General features: G+C 39.7%; 1 protein-coding gene across 1 annotated transcript in view; it reads left to right on the plus strand.

The window, feature by feature from the left end:
* The window catches only part of PIK3C2G (phosphatidylinositol-4-phosphate 3-kinase, catalytic subunit type 2 gamma), a 212,740-nt gene that overhangs the window by 164,321 nt on the left and 25,423 nt on the right, over positions 1 to 22,996 (plus strand). Inside the window, exons 31-34 of the mRNA XM_009879655.1 lie at positions 3,019 to 3,211; positions 3,778 to 3,899; positions 8,646 to 8,754; positions 17,049 to 17,124. Of these exons, the coding sequence (XP_009877957.1) occupies positions 3,019 to 3,211; positions 3,778 to 3,899; positions 8,646 to 8,754; positions 17,049 to 17,124 (500 nt within the window). The remainder of the gene's footprint in view (positions 1 to 3,018; positions 3,212 to 3,777; positions 3,900 to 8,645; positions 8,755 to 17,048; positions 17,125 to 22,996) is intronic.

Below are 22,996 nucleotides of genomic sequence, written 5' to 3' on the forward strand. Positions count from 1 at the left end.
ATCCTGGATATTTAACTCACTTTTCTGAGAAGTAGGTCAGAGACCGATCTGCGTGGTAAACGGATATTGTCATGTGAAAAAAAAAAAAATTTCTTCCTGAAAACTGTGTGTTAGGAATATTGTGATTCACAATTAATGTTATTTTAGTTCATGACAGTTTCCTGTTTTCTTCTAATTAACCTGTGCTTTTGATGCCCTTCATATAGGTCACTTCAGTTTTCCCATTCATAGGCCATTAGGCAGTAGTTCTCTAAGCAGCTTGGGCTACCAGAGCTCTGAAGGAACTAAGAAACTTCTTGTCATCTTTGTGAAGGCAGCGCCAGCTTTAGGCACAGGCAAAGATGGTAATGGCCTAGGGAGCAAGAAGATCTCAGCAACGAATACCCTTGACCTTACCAACTTCTTCGCCTATGGCTAAACTTAAAGTGGCTGTAGAGAAAATAAGGCATATGGGGATCTCATAGAGTTCAAAGAGAAAGTTCTACCACTAAGGAAAGATCCTTAGGATGAACTTCAAAAAAGCTAGCAGAAAGGGGAATCAGATACCATAATGTGATAAACTGGGTCGGTGAACTAATCCGCACCAAAACTAAAATGCAGAATTAAAAAAGATAAGACACATGGGTTTGATGTATCCCACTGCTCCACACATAGTTAGGAACCAGCTTTTGGGATTTTGTGGGAAAGAGGGTTTCCTTAAGCCTGTTTGCCCTTGAAAGAAAGTGCAGAGAACCGTAACCAGAGTTGTTCTACCTTGCTGTGAAGATGCGCTCTGAGATGTCATCAGAATAGCAAAGAGGCCTTTTCAATTCTTTGTTGATAACATGACATAAGGATTGCTTAATGTTTTCTATTCTAACAAAGAGGACTGCATACAGAGAAAACAGGATATTGAGACAGAGTGAAAATAACCTATACACCTGTTTTTATTTTATTTTAAATGTAATCATTTAAAATAACTCACAGGGAAAATCTGCAACAAGGACAACAAACGTGTCTGTTTAGGTTTAAAATATATGGTTAGCAATCTGGGTGTTAAAAGCATTTTAGAAGCTTAATGGACCCGTGGAAAGAACAACAAGACATTAAAATACTGAATTGTTTAAATAGTGGTATGCTGGTATCAGTTGTTCTGTGTAGTGATGATGTCTGAATTAATACTAGTTTATGAATGGAGGCCTGCTTTATGTGAATTAAAATACACGGGGTTTAGCTGCAAAATTAATATGCCTCATAGTAATATTGCAAATTTGCTAACTGCTTTGTTATAATATGGCCCAGTTACAGTTTCTATAACCTAAATCATACCTTATTCATTTAGGAAGTGTTTAAACTATGTATTAAATTAAATACATAGGAGTTAAAAAGAAAAAGTTCACCACAGATGCAGCCTAATTAATCAGCACTGAATTGATTTTCTACTAATATTCTAAATTCTAATACTAATACTCTAATACTCTAAAATGAGATTTGTTTTCTTGTTTTCCATTTGAATGTTAATTTGTGTCATTTATTAAATAGTCTGTATGTATCTGTTTCTGGAGAATGTAATTAATAATTAAGATAATTAACTGAATCAATTCAGAGATACCTTTCCTTGTATTACATTAAGAAAAACATATACATCTTCTTTCCTCTGTTTAGTGGAATGTTTAATTGGTGTATGATAAATTCACACAGTATTTTGAATGAAATTTCAATTTGGAGGGGTGGTGAGCCAGGGAGCTGTGTGCAGGGAGAATGTTCTTTTTGGTGTGGTTGCAACTCTGAAGCTACATACTTTAGCCAGAACCTCTGAGATCGTGAAAATTAGGCTAATACGATGAATGGAGTTGATTTCAATTGATTGCAATGCACAATCCAGCCCACTCACAGAAACCCATGAATAAGCATTTAATTTAAAATGACAGGTGGAGCATTTACTTGGCTTTGAACAGGGGATGATGAAAGTGGTTAAGGGTATTGTCGGCCCTTGTAAGTTAGTTAGATATAGTCCAAAACTGGAAGGAAAAAAAAAACCCACAAAAAAACAACCAAAAAACCCTCCCTCACAACTTGGTAAAGGATTGCTGCCATGTGGCCTGAAACTAATGGGTTGTGGTTCTATAACATCAGAACCTATCCAGAATATCTTCAGAGGGCTGTAGAAGTAAACAGGGAAATAAAAAAAAAAAATAAAATTAGCATCACAAGTTAAATAGCTCTTCACCAGCGACTGAATTCAAGAGGGCAAGTGTTTTCTAATGAGTACAGCATCTTACTCTTCAAAGACCAGTGATTATCTTGTAGTGTTATTTCTCAAGTCGAGTTCACTTTGATGTTAAAACACATTTCTAGTACTTATCTGCATGTATATCTAGCTTTTTTTTATCTATTGTGTCTTTTCTGATGAAGGATCTTAAATTCTAGGAAATTGGAAGTGTGTTCTGGCTCCTGAGCAGGGATGAGATGGGGAGAGATAGAGGGAGCAAATTCATCTGTCTTTCTGTTTCAATTTTTTTTTTTTTTTCCTTTCACCTTAAGCAGCTCCACCGGGATAGAGCTTTAAGGATTGGGTAGAGGACTTAGCAACACATCATGCACAGCTAAATAGTGAGTTGGATACAAGAGCTTTGCACGAACGCGTTTAAGTCCATGTGAGGTTAGTATAACCAAAAAGAAAGTGCAAGGGCACTCTCCCCTACCTGTTGTTCTACCCTGGAATTCCTCATGACACACGTGGCAATGTTCTGCCCATCTCTCTTGTCTGAGAGAAGGCTGGTGGTATCCAGCTCGTGAAGAATAACTACCCTAACGTAAGCCGTGAGGCAGGCTATGGCAAGAGCAGTGGAGCTCGGGGGCTGGATGTGCTGTACTGCTGCAAACAGCAGTGACTGGTGTGTATGTGGGTACGTGTTCACGTGAGGTTGGTTTTAGAATCTGAGGGTTTTTGGTTCTTGCATCCACGAAACCAAAGATCAAGAAACGGAAACAAAACAGATGTGTAAATAGCGCCTCTTCTGTTTGTTTGTTCTTCAGGAAAATAAAGGAAAGTCTGGACTGCTTTCCTGTTAAACTCAATAACTTGATCCACGCACTTGTACAGATGTCAATGACAGGCTCTGCAAAACCTCCAGCTCCAGAGACTGACCCCCAGGAATGGATGATGCTGGCTGCAGAGAAGTCAATTGCGCGAGCCACCATTTTGGGGTTCAACAAAAAGTCTGATTCCGTATGTATTACGTTCTTTGCTTGCCCTCATTTGCCTTGATCTTTAACGACTCTTTTGTGAGTCTCCCTCCTCTTTTATGGAAGATGTGCTTGTGCCACATTAAAAGGATCACAGGATGAACAGCAGCGCCATAAGCAATGAGCTACCAGAGAGAAAGAGCACCAGGCAGACAGCCATTAGCAGGGAGCCGTTAAGGAGAACAGTTCATGCCCTATAGTGAAAAATAAATCAAGAGCTAATTAAAGCATCCAGAAGGAAAGCATGGCATAAAATTAGGAAGCCTAATAGAAATCAGAGGCTGTTATATGATGCTTTAATGGTGCATTATTAGTTTTCACACACTGCAGTGATCTTTCAGTGTTTGAGTTGTATGCTATCCAGGCAAGTTTCTCTTTCTGTGCAGCAAAGGCTATAAATTGCAAACCAAATTCTCTGGCACTTGGCACTACATTAAAGAAAGGTTTTTCTTTGTTAAAATCACCCTGTATTTTCTCTTGTACGTTTGGTTTTTTAACGCGTCTCTCTGATCATTTCTCTTTTCTGCCTCTCCCTTTTCCCCAATACAGCTATATCTAGTCCAGGTGGTGCAAACCTGCAATGTGGTCACTTTTGTGGAAAAATCATTCGACCAGTTCTCAAAACTTCACAGCCACCTCCAGAAGCAATTTCCATCACATGTCCTCCCAGAGTAAGGCAGCATATTAGCGATTGTTATTCTGCTGTTAAATGGTTCTCTCTGTGCACAGATAAAAATGTGAGAAAATGTACGGCAGACATATTTTTAGAAACACAAAGGCAATGCAACATATTCTATCAAGCCTTCTATTCAGCCCCAGAAGAAACTGAATCATAGAGCATTGTGACAGTCTAACTTTTATATATTTTATTGTTCTTTTTTTTAACGGGATGAGGGGGGAACAGCTTGGGCCTTGACACAGCTATTCCTGAAATCAAAGGGTAAGTGGTATTGACTTCATTAAAGGCATGATAGGGCCTTTTATGGTTTTTATTCTCTGCATGATGCTGATCAAAACTCATAGCAAAATCCATATATTAAAGCAACGTAGGAATGTTCACACTGGGTCAGAACAGAAACAAGCCAATCTCTGACATTGACAGGCGTGATCAACCTTTTTACAAAAGGATGCACATGCTCCCTAGCTGAGAAATATGGAATAATCTTACGTATTGTCCTCACCCCAAAACCCAATACTTGGTGCCTCACGTGATTCAGTTTAATATCTCTTGAAAAATATGCTGTCATTAGTTGCAATAATTCTGAATATTACTTTTCATCCATGTGCACATCTATTCCTGCTTTTCGTTTTCTGAATGTTATTTCTTCACAGTTTCCTGGGACAGTGAGTCCCACAGTTTATTTCTGTCTTATGTAAAACAGCTTTGCATAATGTAATGATTGTCCATGGCTTTGGTAATACTAATGAAGTTATGAATTCTACAAATATATACATTATGCTGCATACAACATTGAGAACAAAGTAGTCCTCTCTTAAACAGTCATACTGACTCACCTGATAGAAGCTTCTTCAAGCTCTGTCTACAATAAAGCATAAAGCTGGCCAAAACCACCAGCAGTTCACATGAACCAAGCTGAGCTTCAAGTGATATGCTTGAAAAGTAGAAAGGTCTTTGATGTTTGACCTGAAGTAAATAGCCACAAACAACATGGTTTTGACTTAAAAAAATGAAGTTCATGAATTTCAGATCCAAATTTGATATTCCCCCAAGCTTGTGAGAGGCATTCAGTTAAATGGGTTTAGGTTAGTTTATTCTAGAGAATCTTTTTCCTACCTAAGGGGATTTTACTGGACTCCAGTTTGACTCACTGTGACTGGCTGATGTGAACTGGTTAGCAGCAGTTGGTGAGAACTGGAATTTCACTAAATACTGAAAGTGCTTGAGTCATGGTTTGATTTGGACATATTTGCACGCTAACTATTAGGTTGTAAAACAAAACATTTAACAAGTACCTATTTATGATTATTTTTTCCTGTGGTGAGCATCACCCTTTGCAGGAAAATATCTTTCTCTTTAGAAACACATAGACCTCAGAAACTCTGTAGTGAATTTCAAAAATAGTACTAGCCATTTTTTTCAGAGAAATATACCTTTAACAAAATCCCTCACCCCATTTTCACTGCAAAAAAAGAGTTTCAGAACTCACAGAGGGTTAATCTCTGTATACTGAGGCTGTGACTAAGACCTCCAGAGCTTTATTGTCGTAACTCAGTCCCAGCAGGTAACCTGTCGCTGTATGATCTTTACGCAAGACTGTGTTAAAGTAATTCATTTTATGATGTTTCTTTGTATGTGTGTTCTTTAATACTAAAGTTTTGGTTTGTTTTCTAACAGAACTTTGTCAGTTTAAGACTTTTCACGTGTTCCAGATTCTATTCTAATAATAACAAACCTAATTATTTCTTTATAGGCAGTTATCACTGAAACTGCCATACCATATCAGATCATTAGTCTGTCTGTCTGTTACAAAGCTCAAACTCTGGCCCATGCCCAATGCTTCAAAGGAAGGGAAAAGCCTTGTTCCATAATGTAACCACAAAATTGGTTTGAAAATGTATGATTTAAAAGTAAAATGTCTGATATTACTAGAATAATAGGAACAGCTAACAGAAAGGGCTTGGTTACTTCTTTGTTTGATTCCTGAAATTGTATATATTCATGTTTCATTAGCAGGAAATAATGCAATGTGAGTCTGCTTCACTCAAATGCTAAACACTAGCTATATCACAAGAAACTAATGGCAAAAGCTCAGAGTTCTCAGCATCTGAAATCTTGCTACTGACACGTAAACATTCAGCCCGTATTTATAAGTCAAAGTGCGGCTGCCCCAAGCAAGCCCTTGCACTCTAGCACCTTCCTGCTTATTTGGTTTCAGGCAGAGTATTAATTGTGGTTAATTATTGTTTTTTAAAAGGCCAAAAATCTCTTCACCCAACAAAACATTTAGGTGACGGAATTTATACACAGAATGTTCTTCAAGCTAATAAGTAGGAAATGGAATCTGCTATGCAGGATGTTTGTGTGCGGCGCAAGTTTATATTTTTCTGATCTACTTAAAGCAGATGCAGAGCTCCAAATCAAAAGGATTGGGAAGTTAACTATTTCTAACACAAGCATGTTCACAAGTGCAAAGTCAGTTTCAGCCATAGTCGCAATTCAGCAAAAGCATGAAGGCCTTTTAAAGTGTTCAGTACTACCACAAGGTTCATATTGTCCTTCACCGCAGCAGAGTTATTGGAGCCATCAATCAGCAGTTTCTCTGTCCTCTGTTTGGCCACTGTGCTTAGGATGCATCTTCTGAGGGCTTAGGTTTTACAGCCAGAGTCCTCTCTTTATGTTATACAGTCTAATTAATTTTAAGCTGCTTCCAAACAGATCCTCCCTACCATCTTTTGAAAGAAGTCCTTTCTGTGCCCCAGAGGAACCCAAGACTTTCACAGGCTGTCTATGTGTGCCAAATGGTCTGGGCTCTATTTTTATCTGCGTAGCTCATACATGTCTTGATCCTGGGTCATATCACTGCCCCCTCCCCATTGTGCGTCCTGCCACTGCAATTTCATGAGGCAAGAATCGCCTTTTACTATTCATTTGTACATTGCCTCACTCAGCCCTGATCTTTCAGTTCTATAGGCAAAAATAATCAAAAGGTCATACGTACATACAATATGATGCTGTCATCCTGGCCTCTCGCTGTTTTAATTGCAGACTAAGTTATACCAGTGCTGAGTTCTTCCTCAGAAGTATTACACAAGATGGGTAAAGATTTGTCCTCTCCCCAAAAGAACTACAACATCTTATTAATCAGTATTATCTTCATAAAAGGCCTTCTGCTACAAAACAAGCATCAAAAAGCCCAACCCAACAGGTCTAATTACAGTTCATAAAAATCTAATTACACTGAATCTCTTGGTAACAAAAACTGTGCCTTAATCATCTTCAGTTGTTTTATTTTCACTAGGTGAGGCTGCTATTTGCTGTTTTTACAGCTGGGTGGTTTGCAAAGCTGGGCAGCGTTCCTCTCTAGGGACAGGAATCCAGTGCTCCATGTGCTGCTATTTGGCTGGCCTTTGAAAAGCTGATGACATCTTATCACTGAGCTGTGGAATTGGGTAAAACCTGTTCAAAGTAGGATCTGACCAGCTGCCTCGCAGAAGGCGGGCCAAGTGTCTGTTTTCAGTGTATTGCACTGCTAGATGGCTCCTTACTCATTTATCTGAAGCCTTCAGATCTCTCTTGAGATCTAGTGGATAAACAAGGTTGTACCAGAAAAACGGAGGTTTGTGAACAAGGCACAGTTAGCTATTTTAAAGTAGTGGTGTAACACGAAATACAACCAGATCAAAACTTCTGCCTTTCCATATCACATAGAGGACATAAAGCACAATATTAGTTATGAATCCCAACATTAGCAATCCATATTAGCAAACCCCATTACATGCAATTTAGCACAGATAGCTTTTCTAATGCTCCTTCAACCTGAGAGAGAAATAGTCCTTGTCAGGGCAAGGTTAGTATAAATTGATTATGTGTATTGTTAAAAATCTAACCTTTTGACTGATCTAATACGCGTTGTCTCTAAAACGCAAAAATGATTCAAGTAAAAGAAATGTGGGGTTCTGCCATTTTCAACCACTAAAGCATTGCAAAATTGACACGAGGCCATTCTATGCATATACAGTTTATTTACTAAGCTAAAATGAAATTCATCTTAATAAAAATTCAGCAAGGACATTACTATTATTATTGTTATTGCTTTTGTTGGGATTGATTTTGTTACTGTGATGATCATTTGTTTTCATATATTACTTGTATTATACTAGCACCTGAAATTACAAATGGGATCAGGGACCTGCTCTGAAAAACTTATCTACACTTTAAATAGCTGGGGTAAAAAAAACAAGCAATGATATATTCATAAAATGTCACATTGTTGCTGTAAGGCTTTGGTGTTGTGGTAAGGGTTTGTATAGCATGAGCCCTGGGCTGAGGTCAGAGATCCGTTGTGCTGTACACTGTGCTAAAAATGAGGGTAACATTTTCCTGGGATCAGAAAGGGCCAGTTTTTTAGAGGTATTTAGAGTTCATAAAATACAAATAAGTGCCTTTTAGGTTTGGGTTTTTTTAACTGGGTTTGTTTGGTTTTTGTTTATTTGTTGTTTGGGTTTTTTTTAATATTAGTTACTTAGAAAAGTGGGTGCTGTGTGAAACAGAGTATCAGCAAACTGTTGGAAGAGCCAGAGTCAGAGGGTAAACAGTACTCTGGACACTGTACTTAGCCATTCCCCTACCTGCAAAACATCTTAGGAAGTGTTAACTTTCTTCTGTTAAGTAGAGCTGGAAATATTTTCACAAATACAGTATAAGTGTTATACTTATGAATATTCTTCTTCTTCAGGTTTCCCCACTCGTGGCATTTGCCTTTTACAGATGTTGAACATAAAAGAGTGAAGGATTTGAATCTCTATCTGAAGCAGCTATTAAGTGGATCTAGGAAACTGGCTAATGTGAGTACTTCCGGTATTTACTTTATTTGCATATAACTTTTAGTAGCATTGTACCAAAAGCTTCAGGAAGCTTTACATGGCCTCATTTGAAATAAAATAAAAAAAAAAAAAAAGAGAGACATAAATGACACGTCTTCTAATGCATCCGTTTTGAGATGGAACCATTGTAGCATTCATCAGAACTTAAGACAAAGACAGGAATGACTGAAAAATAGTTTATTAGACCCGGCAGGGCATTTTTCAAAAAAACTTCTTTTCCTTTGCTGCCATCCAAAAGTAGTGATTCACTGAATTTTTGACAGTAAGGAGTAGGTTCTGAAGAATGTAATGTCTAAAAAAAGAGTAAGGTTTGAAATATTGAAAAGCCTGATTTTGACAGTTTTTAAATGAAAAGTTCCATTCTTTCAACCCAGAAATACTCTTAATTTCAAAATTTAGTTAACATGTAGAAGAAATCATTTTGCAAACATGAGACCGAAATGTTTCAGTATTATCAGAATGATACATTGTGTCCATTAAAATTTGTGTTCTCTCATTTTTTTTATTCATTATTGTTTTCTGAGATTTGATGTTCTCCTCCCTTTCTGAAATGGAAAGTTGAAATGGTAACAAACACTGTCTCTTCATTGTCTGGCCCATGGCAAAGCCTTATGCACCTCAGCACCATAAAAGCCAGGGCCAAGAGCAACTCACAGACCCCATGCACCCTGGGAAGATGTCACATCATTCCGCTGCATCACTTCAGAAGTTGAACGGTCAATTGGTGATAGTGACACCAGGGTTTGAGAGAAAGAGGCATCTTCCAGTGACCAGCCGTTGTCAGGAAAGCTGTCAGACAGGCAGGAAAAAAAAAACAGTGGTTTTACATTTGATCTTAGGCTTACGTAGAGGCTAGTAAATTCAAGGGAGCCAAGGCATGAGCTCATGCATTGACCCTGCTGTCTCACTGTTGGCACGTTCTCTAGCAGAGCTTGGGCCTCAGCCAGGTGAGCCATGTCATGTCCCGTGGCCTCAGGGCCATGGCACAAACTGGGGCTGGTTTGGTTTAATAGCGTGGGCAGTCTGGGATGCCAAAAGAGGGTGTGACAGAATGATTTTTCTCCAAAATTTCAAACATCTTACAGGAGGAGCAAAATGTTTGTGGCCTAACTATATAACTTTCCCAGCTGTGACTGCGTAATGGAGATTAAAGAGGAAATTGTCGATATGTAAAACAAACAGGAGTTTTCTTATTAATATGAATATAAACTCTGTGCCCCGAGTTGAAATTGAGAAGGTTTCCAGAGAGCATAGATAATACCTGTCTCACAGAGTTACACTTAATTTGGTACGGACAGCTGACTTGGGTGCTTGGCTCTCTTGACTGACCTTGCCAAATAAACTGCACAAGCTGGGGTTAATTGTTGTGCAATTTCTGTCACTCACGTTAGGGTTGTGAATTTGTTTTACATTAGCACCTTTCGGTCACAGCTGAGGAAAAACTGATATAAGCCAGTGACCTAGAAATGAAGAGCTCTCTATCTTCTGCTGTGCTCTGGGCTGCTGTAAGGTACATGGATTTTCAATTTGGGCCAAGCGCTGCTGTGTAGAAGCCTAATCTACGGCTGAAAATTTAGACTGCTTAAAGCCCTGGGATAATAATAAAAACATTTCTCGGTCACGCGCAGAAGCTCTCATCTCCTTCCTGCTCCATGGTCTGTGAACGGGTTAGTAACCAGCCAGAGCATGCTGCCTTGCAATGGGCTTCCAAATGCCTTTCCTCCTCCCTTTATGGTCCTGCAGCACACGCCCATGGAGCTGGTTGCTGCTGGGACACTGGGATCCAACCATAAATAGGGTATTCAGAGGGAACTCTGGAGAGATCTGCTTGGGGACATACGCTGGTGTGGCTCTGAACCAGCCCAGTGGGGCTATTCAGACATGTTGGACTATGCAGATTCTTAAAACTGTTCCAGTCTGGTACAGCCTATAGTACTGAACCATACAGAGAAGAAAACAATTTTGTGCCCAAGAGGGCTGCACAGCTACTGGGGTGCTGGACTTGGAGGACACGATAATAAACAAGTTAATGAGCAGATTGTTTCCATCTGCAAAGTGCTATTGCTTGCGGGAAATCATCTTGCTTACCACCACACAGCTAACCTGCAATTCTAGATTATAACCTTTAAAGTTATTGATACTCTATAAACATTGAATCATTATTTTTACTTCAATATGGTTCTCCAGCTGGGAGATGTGAGAAATTTAGAAAATACTGACGTGTTCTGACCCACTTAGAACAAGGAGACCAGTCAGTGGGTAATTTCCTTTGTATTCCCAGCTGAAGGCTTCTTTTTTACTTTTCCCTTTGGTATGACTCTTTTAAAAGTGACATGGTGTCTTCTTGGTTTTACTCTGAGCAGAAAGCCAGGCTAGGAGGCTTTCTTGATAAAAATAAATACAATTATTTTGTCTCTTTTCATGCCTTGGACAACTTTGCAGTCAAATTTGTCCTTTTTCTCAAATTGCTAGGGAGCCTGACTGAAACCATTGAGTGAGTTGTCTGTTCTCAAGAATTACCAAACTGTCAGTCCTATGAAGTAGTAAAACTATGTAGGAAGACATAATTAATTCAGAAATTTGTGAAGAAATCTTGTCAGAGCAGATGCCTGTAGAACAGGGTTCCCTTTACTTTCTTGATACAGTCATTTATTTCTGCCAAATTGTACCTGTACAGTATCATAGCTGTATTGTATCTATACGATATGCTGGAGTGTTGGCTGAGATGGAGAGAAGAGCTTTTATTTCGTTATACAATACCCTTGCTGTTACTGTAAACACATTACCCTGATTGACACTGTTTTCAACTCTGAAAAATTTAGTCCAGTCCACGCAGGACTGACTACCTGCTTGGTTCTACCAATTGAGTAATTAAAAACCCTAGAAATAAAGAAATAATTGGATTATATCCAAAGTCCTTCCTCAGTCATGCCTTAAGTGCATGCTTTTTAGTCCAGACTAAATTCTGATTATGAAAATTGTGTTATAATTAAGACTAGGTCGGAATGTCACTAACCTTTTCTACTAAATGGTTTGAACGAAGGAGGAGAGGTGGAAAATAGTTGCCTTCTCATTTGCACTGTAGCTCAAATAGAATTAAATGTTTCTTTAAACCCTTCTTTAAAGAATAGAAACTTCAAGCTACGTTTCTCTGTCTGAATTTTAGTATCAGATCCAATAAATGCAGAAACATCATCTGCTGGAGATATTTGCTGTTGGGCCAGTTTAATTCTTAAATGTGCTCATGCCCATCCGTATTCAAAGCATTTTTTTTAAGTCTGTGGTTTATTTTGAGCATAAGCCTCATTCACTGACTTCCTCTTAGACATTCATTGAAGAGTTGCCTAGAATAGGAGTGCTTTTCCTAGGTTAACACTCAGTTATAAATAGCTACATCACCAGACTATATACATGAACAACAAGCTATATTCATTACTTCAGTCACTAAAATGCAAAAGTTGATGCACTTTCATTCTCATATTAAGTCATTTAGGACAGGATCAAAACCAGGCTTCCACACCCTTTTTCGTTTCATTCTATTCCTCCCAAACCAGTGGCAATATACGTGATCACACCGGAAGAATATTTAGTTTTGTGCCAGATGCGCCATTGCCGACTGGCTCATCCGCTGCATGCCTTGAAATGCCTGGGTGCCCGGGTCTTCTAGATCAGCAAGGCAACATACTCAACAATGTTTAGACTCCTGGAGTTTTGCTTCATCAAATGGCAAAGCAACCGAGTGGTGCCACCAGTAACAGGTGAAGCATCAAGAAACAAAAAATTGAAGCTTGGTAACATGGAGGAAGAAAAAATGCACATTAACAAGGTATAAATCAAATCTGTGACAAAAGGCAGCTGCTGCGAACCACTGTTGCATTTTTCTGTATTTCACTCTTAACTCCAACTGAGTGATGGGCTGAATGGAGATTGCAGCCCAAATCTCATAATCTATCATATAAATTAGGGCTGCCCTAGCGGCTTGTCATTTTACTGCTGTATTGTAGGAAGGTTGTACACTCCCTGGGGATACAAGAGCAAGGTAAGGCTCCATTAATTTAGTCTGCTCTTGGCCCTGGTGTCAAACAGCAACATTCACAAAGCTGAATGTCTTCATTCTTATCTTGAAAAGACAACTTACACCTGGCTTGGGCATTACAAGTGAAAAATCTAAAACTGACTCTAAAGCAATGTTTTATAAAGCAGTCGTGTGCATTTTGTAGCATCAGCCGGCGAGTAACATTCCGTGGATAATCTTCCCATCTCTCATCATTCAAAAGAAGTGGCATTTAATTTGCAGATATTGTTATTGATAACACAATTCAGACACTAGATGTACATACTGATCTTGCAAAACTACGTAGCCTTAAATAAACATGGTTTTTGTCCCACATCTTTCACATAGATTGTTCTTGTCTACAAGTTCAGCGGGCTTGGATGTTTTAGGGGGTTTGTTTATCATGGTGGGAGGCGTTGGCAAACATAATAGTAAGTGCAGGTGCAGAGTAGAATAATCAATAAAAAGAAATGAGGTATAATGGGTTTTGACTCTATAAAAAATTTCTAAGTATCCAGATTAACTAAGAATTTTGAAGCCAAAGATAAACCTAGTGCAAGCAGGTAAGCAAACAGTGACAGTGTATCAGCTATGGATATGTTCTATAAACAGCTTTATGGTGACTTATAGGCTGTATAAAAGGATTTTAAAGAGGATGTAAATGGAAATGATTGTAAATTATGTTCGCTCATTTTCAGGCATACAGTGAGAACCAGGACCACAGCATTGTTCTAGAGTGACTAATGTTTTACACTATAAAAGTAATCAAGTTTGATAAGAGCTTCCCATATTTCATTTCTGTTTTATTCACTGGCGCTACCTGGGACTTGCAGAGATGAGAAAATAGCTCCCGCAGTGCCCGTATGGAGGTACATAACGTGGTGGTACAAAGTGCACCCGAGGTATGTGGGTCCCTTAAACTCCCACCACTCCCATAGTCCCGCTGCAAGGCGTCCAGCAGAGCCAAAATGGGGAGGGTTCAAAGTCCTCTCTTTTCTGCTGTCCTTTCCTGAAGTTATAATAGCTGCAGCAAGGTCAGCTTTTTCTGGTTTCTTTCTTTCCTGCTGATTCTCCATCGTGTTAAAGTATAACAGGTGCATGGGTGTTCTCTGACCCCAAATCTACTCTAACACAGCTGAAAAGAAAGCTGAAAGCGGTGGAGAGGCTGCTTTTCTTTCTTACGAAATTAAGTCTGGCTTGAAATATGGCTGTGTTTCACTAACAGCAGAGTGCTTTTTGAGTTAGTCTCTGACGGAGAGCAGTAGACAAATTCTACCGTACTACAGGGGTGCAGGGCTGTGCCAGCTCCCCCGATGCCACTGAAATTGCTTATTTCAGTTGTACCCCAGTGTAAGTGAAGGTGGAATCTGTCCCTTTGGAGTTTAATGGCTGGAAAAAGGTCATGTGTGAGTTCTAGCCGGACACACACTGATGCACCCGTACATACCTTTCTGCTCCCCAATAGGCTAATCTTATTGACTGACCTGGAAAAATATGAACAATACCTCTTAAAGATTGTTGTCTTATTAGGTAAGAATGGTTAGACAAATGGTAGGAGGATTTCCTAAAAATCTCAAAATGGGCAGTATTTTAGGGATTTAAAGGTAAGACTTCCAGGGGGGAAAAAGGGATAAGTGAGTGCTTGTGGTCATCCTCAGTGCCTGCCTATCTGCCAAGACTGTCACAGGGTCTCTGAGATTCCCACCTATGGTCACATCTTTGTAACAACAACGGCTTGTTCAGAAGTGGGCTCTATCCACCTAAATACAACATGCTTTTGATCATATATTAGTTCAAAGTTCTGCTGTGCCTGTTTCTATTTAGCAGTGTAATTTGATGAATGCTTAACTATAAGCATACACTTCAGTCCCATTGACTGGGGTCCAGTCGATTTAGGAATCACCTGAATGTTCAGTGTGTGCTTTGGTGGTCTGCTGTCAAAGGGTGAACTTAAGAAGGTACTTACACACTTTGCTGGTGGAAATTAACACAGTTCAGGGAGAAATTGCTGTCTTATGAATAACAGTGTGCGAAATGCTTGTTGCCACAAACACGTAGGAGATCTCCCCCATTGCTCTTGAAGCACTTTGCCCTGGATGAACTGCAACATCTGCCACTGCAACATGACCTGTTCAGTTGCAGTTTTCCGTTCCATTTGCCAACATTAGCCTTGCTGCTCCCCCACATGCTTCAATATCTGTTGAGTACAATGGACACACCAACAGGGAAAGCTTTGAAATCAGTGCTGTGGCACCAGCAGTGTACATGCCCGTCATGTTCATGCCTCATGTAAGATCTGCACGAATTCCACTTCTGTGCTTAAGCCAAAAGTCATTTTTTTTCCGAGAGCTGTCTCCTTTAGAAATGAGAATTTGGAACTATCACCTGAAACAATTTTCTCACCTCCTGTTTACGAACCTCTCTGTTCATATTTTTCCATTTATTGCCGAAAGAGTAAGCAGAAAGGAAGCAGAACACCAGGCTGCTCAGTGTGGCATTTTTTATTTCTCTTTCAAGTCAGTTAGTGTATCCTTCCTTCTACCTCCTGCCCACTTCTCTCAAGATCTTTGAACTCGAAGGGCTACTTAGGTTTCTCTGCTTATTGTCATGCTGTCAAATAAAGGCTGAGCTGCCAAAAATATACTCTTTCAACCCTTGAGATTTCCTACACTTGGGACTTGTGCTGAAAGAGCAAATGAAGGTCCCACAGGGAATAACAGCTTTTTAAAGCTACTGGAAACTGAAGCAGGTGTATGGGCTTTCCTTTGTAAGCTAACTTCACAAGATGAGAGAATAATTAGTCATGCTCCGAACAGACAGGTATATCGGCAGTGCACTGCTAATAGCTTAAGGATTTGTCATTCAATTCAAGGAAAACAGTTCTGTTGGTTTATCCTTTTTTTTTTTTCCCTATTTTTTCTTCAAAATATCAGTGTGGGAGGAAAAACACTAAACAGTAGAATGAAAAATAAAAGGCAACGCTAAAATAAATCCAGATTGCTAAATCTTATCTCTATGCTGGACATACACATCTTGTTCCTCTGTCTGCTGTAACCACATGTTAACTCCTCATTAACTGCGTTTGTCACTAAACTCTTCCTTTCCTTTCTTCCTTGCACAAATCATGCCACGTCTTGTCAAATTGAAACAAGACACATGCTACATGAAGTACATCTTGCTGATAAGAGACATTATTTTCCATGGCCTGGAAAAAAACAATGGTGACATTTTAATGTTAGAATCTGAAAAGTCTCTGTTCTACCCATTCATTACAGTGTCAGTCCAAGTAACATCAGTATGAATGTAGCAATTCTAACCATCTTAAAGAATGGCCATTCTGAAATACAGCTTTATGAAAAAGCTAATAAAATGCAATTACTGTCCACCTTTGATTCAGAATCATAAGAGTCCATTTCAGAATTCACATTTTTATTGCCTTGCACAATACTCAAATCTGGGGATTTGGTTTATTGTTTTAATTCTCTACAGCTGAATGTAACTACCTGTTATATATGTTCACTAGAGCAGTACAGGTCAGTACATAAAAATAAAAGTTATAGTGCAGTACATAAGGTGGATTACTCTTTTAAACAGGATGGCGAAATATGATCATCCCTTTCCTCTCCCTGTTGGTTTCTGGTAGGAGTTAACTCTGTATGGAGCTTTTCAGCGTGAGTGTCCATTAAACTGCCATGTGAGGGATGTATGGACAATATCTGAGCCTCGGGGAGGCACACATTAGGTCAGAAGCTCGGGGTCGGTCCTGTGCCAAGGGCAAATTTCATGCTGACTACACAATACACAGAAAAGATGTTCTCCTGCATTTGTTTCACAGATGGGCTGCTCCGTAAAAGTAGTTGCAGCTGCTAATACAGATCTCAAGACGCTGGAGATCAAGCAAGAATGCAAATCTATAGCACACGTGGCACATTGCTGTTTGGAAGTGTGCTGACAGAAAGGGGCCAGGTAGGCACCGTATGCAGCATCCTGAGCCCAGGGGTAAGGGGCACCTTTGCGTTCCCAGGGCCTGAGTAGCAATCATTCCTTGGGGTCCTTGCCCATGATCAGAGGGAAAAGGCTCCCCTTTATTGGTAACTCTAATATATACATTATAAACTTATCAGCAATCTGCTTAGAGGGGAATAATTTAAGGAACAGAGCACAACATGATATTCCCTAAAGTATTTTTATTTTCTTTCAGAATGAGCTTGTACTCAGCTTCTTCCTGAATTGGTCCAAAAATATTCTGGCAGAAGATTCATCATCTGTGGCCTTAGGTATGTGGAATACCAATTTAATTGTTTTCTAAGAAGGACTTCTTTAATAATATTCAATATAGTAACGCAAAGGTGAGTCTAAAGTGCTTAGGTGGCTTTTTTTGAAGATTCAAAGATGCCAACAAATATTTCCTGATTTCTCAAGGTCTCTGAAAATGAGTTACTGTTGTGACCTGTAGCTTTCTTTTGCTTTGATATATTCTTCTCAGCCTTGCTTCATTTCTTTCTGTATAAACATACCTATATGCAAAGTCAAAGTTTTATTTACACAAACTGTGGCGGGTTTCTTGTTTTACAAAACAACACCTTCAGAGAAGAATCTGGAGGAAAGGATCTGAGTCATGACAAAGCACAATGTGTGCTTGGACAAGCAAAGAAAATTTGGGATGACTTCTAAAGTCATTTTCACAATGAGTGGAGCAGGTAAATAAGAGAACATTATGTTAATGCCTAGGCATACATTATTAATGACACTGGTAATTCACTTCTTACTAAATGAGATTCTGCATTTTTCCCTTATCCTATCTAAATACTTAACCCATTTCCCTCTTCTGTCCGGCACCTAATTTAATCTAATCTCCAGCATTACAGCATTAAGAGCCAAAGGATAAACCATATAATGTAAACTGTGAATGTTTATTGTCTTCCACTGCACTAGTACTGCACTGAAAATAATCTTTCATAGTCAGTTTTTAGGCAAAATAAAATCTCATAAAGAAGCCTGCAGCTGCACTCTGCAGCACAACAATTCAGCTAGTTGTTATGTGCTCAGGATATTTTTCCAAGAGCACCAGTTATCTACGTGTCAGAAAGGAGTGCAAGTATCTCTGCATATTTAGTTTGCATGTCCATTAAGTTAATTTAATCTTTCTGCAGACAGGGGCTTCATTATCTCTTTTGCTGGGACCTTTTTTTTTAATCCATCAGAACAAAATCAATCCCATTCTGGCTTCTCAGCCTTTGGAAGATTCCCCCTGTGTAGAGTTTATTTGATTAGGGCATGCCATTATCATATTAAATCCATTATGACTATTGGAAATTACTAATGGTTGCTCTAACTTTTACAAAGGAAAGAGGAGATAATGCAAAGATGTCCTAGGTGTTAGGAATATACAAGGCTAAATCTTGTCACAATAAATCCAAACAGAGTTTAAATGTAACATGTAGTCTGGGTCCATGGGCTGCCTCTCTCTGTAGACTAAGCAAAGATACATACATGCGAGAGTGAGCTGAGACATTAGGGAGTTAAAGTCCAGGGTCTTTGAAAAGATATTGATGTTCCACCAATATTTAGGTATTTTCACCAATATTTACTACAGAGAATCTGGGTGTAAGTCTTTATGCAAAAGTAGGAACTGAGTCTGTCATAAAGTTGAGAAATAAATTACAGCCTCGTAATTACAGAATCAAAATGGTCAGGGTTGGAAGGGACCTCTGGAGATCACCTAGTCCAACCCCCCCCCGCCAGAGCAGGGTCACCTACAACAGGTTGCACAGGACGGCGTCCAGGCAGGTTTTGAATGTCTCCAGAGTGGGAGACTCCACAACCTCTCTGGGCAGCCTGTTCCAGTGCTTCACTACCCTCAAAGTAAAGAAGTCCCTCCTCATGTTCCTCCTCCATGAAGATGGAACTTCCTATGTTCAAGTTTGTTCCCATTACCTCTTGTCCTATCACTGGGCACCACTGAAAAAAGACTGTTCTCATCTACCTGGCACCCTCCCTTTAAGTATTTGTAAGGATTGATAAGATCCCCCCTCAGTCTTCTTTTCTCTAGACCCATCCCTCAGCCTTTCCTTGTAAGACAGATGCTCCAGTCCCCTAATCATCTTAGTAGCCCTTTGCTGGACCCTCTCCAACAGTTCCCTGTCCTTCTTGAACCGGGGAGCTCAGAACTGGATACAATACTCCAGACACGGCCTCACCAGGGCAGCAGTAGTGTCCCAAGCCAATATAGTCTGAAAGGTAAACCCTTTATTTTTGCTGTCAGTGACATCAAAATCAGAGAAGAGAATAATGAAACTGAGGTAAGAGTGTATTTGGTGGGTGTTTGGTGAAAGCTATGTGACAGGAAACCAGTCTGCTAGTTCACTATCCAGTTAGTGGTGGTGAAGGTCACAACCTGGTCGGGGCAGATTAATGTGTCTCTGGCCTCAAGCAGTATGGTTGCAGAAGGATTATTTTTTTCTTGCTCATGAACTCTGGCTTTTAAAGTTTGGACACTTCAGTTCTAGACTCAGGGTAAAACCTCTGTTTAACACAGGAATAAAAATGAAAAACAAAACCCCAAAACCACTGCCCTTTGGCCTAGAAATTTCATCGCTATCATTTATTGATAGAATACCAGTAGCACACAAGGTCCAAATCAGGACCCAATGAGTTTAGACTCTGTAAAAACAGAGAACAAGGAGTTCTCTGGAGGGCTGAGTTGCTCTGGGTATGCCACTGCTTCTGGTCAGTGAGGAAGGGAATGCACCTGGTTGACAGTTGATTGCACTGAACTGTGGAAGTAGGTGAGTTTAGCTGTAAATGAGCTAGCTCAGCTATCAGATGAAGACCAGCCATGCACGTGCTAATTACCCACCTGACAAATTATTTTCATATATGTTAGTCTGTGTTTTGCCCCTTGTTGTTGGATTTAGGCTGCTGCCGTAGCCTAGCAAGCTCACTTGGATCTTAGCTGCGTGGCGTTCTGTACCATCCAATCTGTAAGAAGGAGAAGACACAAGTCCAGCTAAGGCAGGAGGTGGCCGATCATGCCAAGCTGCCGGGTAGCAAACAAGGAGTTGCTGAGAAGAGCGTAGCGGCCATGGAGGCTCTTGTTTCCTGAGGGTGCCCTGAAACATTCTTGATTTGAAAGTAAGCCCTGCAGTAGTGCCATAGTCAGTCTGGGGCGGGAATTAAGTTCACTGGGCCTGCAGTAGAGAGGCAATTTCTGTGAGAAGAATACATCCTTCCCCCCCAGCTTTCGTTCCTTTATGAGCTTAGAAGGGCTTTAATTTTTGCCTGCTTTGAAGAATAACTCAGGTTTAATATGGATTGTGGCTTTCCATGAATCTGGTGATTTCTCTCTCAGCCTTTACGCAAGCAAATCATCTGTCTCTTAGTTAGGATCAATATAAAATGAAATGAATGCCCAATAGAAGCACGTTATGAATTTTGATCAAGACAGCATCTTTCTCTTACACTGCTTTAATGTACAAATGTTGTAGGTAATTACACTTACTAAAGTAAAATAAAAATTAAAATTTATGAATTTGTACTGTGCTCCTAGCAATGAAGAGATTAAAAATCAGCGCTAAATTTACTTTGACATGAATACTGATTCAGTACTCCCAGTAGGGTGAATTCTGAATTATACTGAATATTGTCAGCATTTCATTATACCGAGCTCAGTACAAGGGACTGAGAGCAGATATCAGGAATGATTTCACAGACAGCCTTTTATATAGATCCTTTAAAAAAAGGAAGAAAGAAAATCTACCAGAATCATTTTTATGTCAATCTTGTTTATTTTTCTCCTCTTGAGTTTATATCTCCTAAAAATATTAATAATTCAGACTGTTGCTAAAGGTATGAAATCACAAACTCTTTGCTATTGGTTATAACAGTGCACAAGCCAGGTCCAATTCTGGCATGGTTCATTAGTGCTCCACTCATTTCAAGGGCTGCTCGCCATTTAGTGCAGGAGAGAAACTGGCTCCGTGTCCTTCTAAAGGAAGATTCAACTTTTCCAAAAAGACTATCATACAATACGCCTCCCCATGTACAATCGCAGTCCTCATGAATAGTCCCTCAGGAAAGTTGGATATTTTGCTGATGTTATGTAGTGTTTCCATCTGCTGCAGTTGCTTATTCTGGATGTAAAGCTTCTGCTGCAAGTTGGATTCCTATTTCAGTTGCATTTACGCTGTTTTGCTGGCCGTAAGCACCTCTTGCTGGCTGGTGGGATAAAACCAGGGAGATAGTTAATGTATTTACAGCTGACTATCTGACGTTGGGTACATTGGAGGCTCATAAACCCAAGCTGTAGCTAAGGCAGGCAGCTGGTTGGCTTGGGGCATTCAACCCTGGCCCTGGAAAATCAACCAGGTTCCAGTACCCTTTGGTGCCAGATGTCAAAACAGACTGTCACCAAGAATCACAGAATGGTTTAGGTTGGAATGGACCCAAAAGATCTTCTAGTTCCAATCCCCCTGCCATAGGCAGGGACACCTTCCACTACACCAGGTTGCTCAAAGCCCCATCCAGCCTGGCCTTGAACACCTCCAGCGATGGGTCTTCCACAACTTCCCTGGGCAATTTGTTCCAGTGTCTCACCACTCTCATAGTGAAAAATTTCTTCCTAATATCTATTGTAAATCTACCCTTCTCTGGTTTGAATCCCCTCATCCTATCACTACATGCCCTTGTAAAAGGTCTCTCTCCAACTTTCTTGGCCCCTTCAGATACTGGAAAGCTGCTATAAGGTCTAAGAAGAAGGGTCAGAGAAAAATCTGAAGGTGCATAATACAGAATAATACTTAAATCCCTAACAGTAGTGCTGTGACACTTAGCTAATTAGTGTTTTCACGTTGCTTTGCGGTCCACCTGCAAAATGCAATGTATTACTGAATTATAGTTTCCCTAGTGGTTTTGTCAGTCTTCTGTGTAGCATCCTCCTCTCTGTTTATATTTCTCATGCATCGTGCGAAGTGTAAGGCAAAGCTTATTTTAAAATGCTGCTAATCAAAACACTGCACAAATGATAGAATATAGAGCTGATAGTTTTCCAACATGCTAGAAAAGACCATCTAGATGAAGAAAACTGCATACTTGACTACTCTGAAGATCGTTACACCTTCAGTAGAAATTTGAATGCTAATTGCCTTAATTTTGTCATTCAAAGAGAAGAAAGGACCCACCATTTTCTTGTGTTTATGTTCCTTGATGAAAGAGATTATAAACTGGCACAGTGTTTGGGTTTTTCTGCAGTAGAGGTTGGTGGCTGACTTCCACTGCAGAGCGCTGGGACACACAGGCAGGAGTCATATAGGGAAACGTTACGAGTGCGATTCTGTCCGCGGGTAGCCGAACTCCAGAGTCCTCATTTGATATTTGACAGCTTTTGCGTTCACACCAGTGAGCAAAGAATCAACCCCTGGGAGGGAAATCTTGCTTCAGCTGAAGTCAGTGGAGCTTTGTCCTGTATCTACAACAGACCAGCATTTGGTCTTTGCCTATAATGGAGTGCAAGTAGAGCATGACAGTTCCTAAAAATGCAGGGCCTGAGCTCCATCTGCCCAAGCTGGATAGACTGGAAGTAATTATTGTATGTGTATTTTATTATCATTTTAAGCTAAAATCACCTAGACTTCAAAGAGGCTACAACTTAGCACTGAATGCGGGAAAACCTAAAATATCACAGCTGAGGGTAGCCAACAGTAACTGTCTTTTATTATGAAATATAAGTGATAGAAGTTTATTCCATGTTTATCAGATTCCCTGCTCTGTTTTTCTTTTCCTTCCTCTTTTTAATTTTTTTCCATTAGTACTCCATTTATTACATAGTAAGAGCAAATATTTTAGTAATAGTTGTGCACATAGTATCTGTTTCAGACTTCATTTTACATACTCAATTAGAAATGCATTTTCCCCTCCCATGTTTTTCATTATTTTCAGCTTGGTTAGAAACTTATTTGCTTTTTTTTTTTTCTTTTTCTAAATGAAAATGCCAACTCCCATAGAGCAATTCCTTGACTGGATATAAGCACTTGCACTATAAAAGTTAAGTAGTGCAGAAAAAGGCACTGGTAATACTGTTAGGAGAGGAAAAGCACAGTGTTTAGCTGAATTCTAATGTTGTAATTTAGCCACTGAAATCTGTTGCTCTTG

The sequence above is a fragment of the Charadrius vociferus genome, unplaced genomic scaffold, assembly GCF_000708025.1.
Source record: "Charadrius vociferus isolate BGI_N301 unplaced genomic scaffold, ASM70802v2 scaffold90, whole genome shotgun sequence".
Taxonomy (NCBI): domain Eukaryota; kingdom Metazoa; phylum Chordata; class Aves; order Charadriiformes; family Charadriidae; genus Charadrius; species Charadrius vociferus.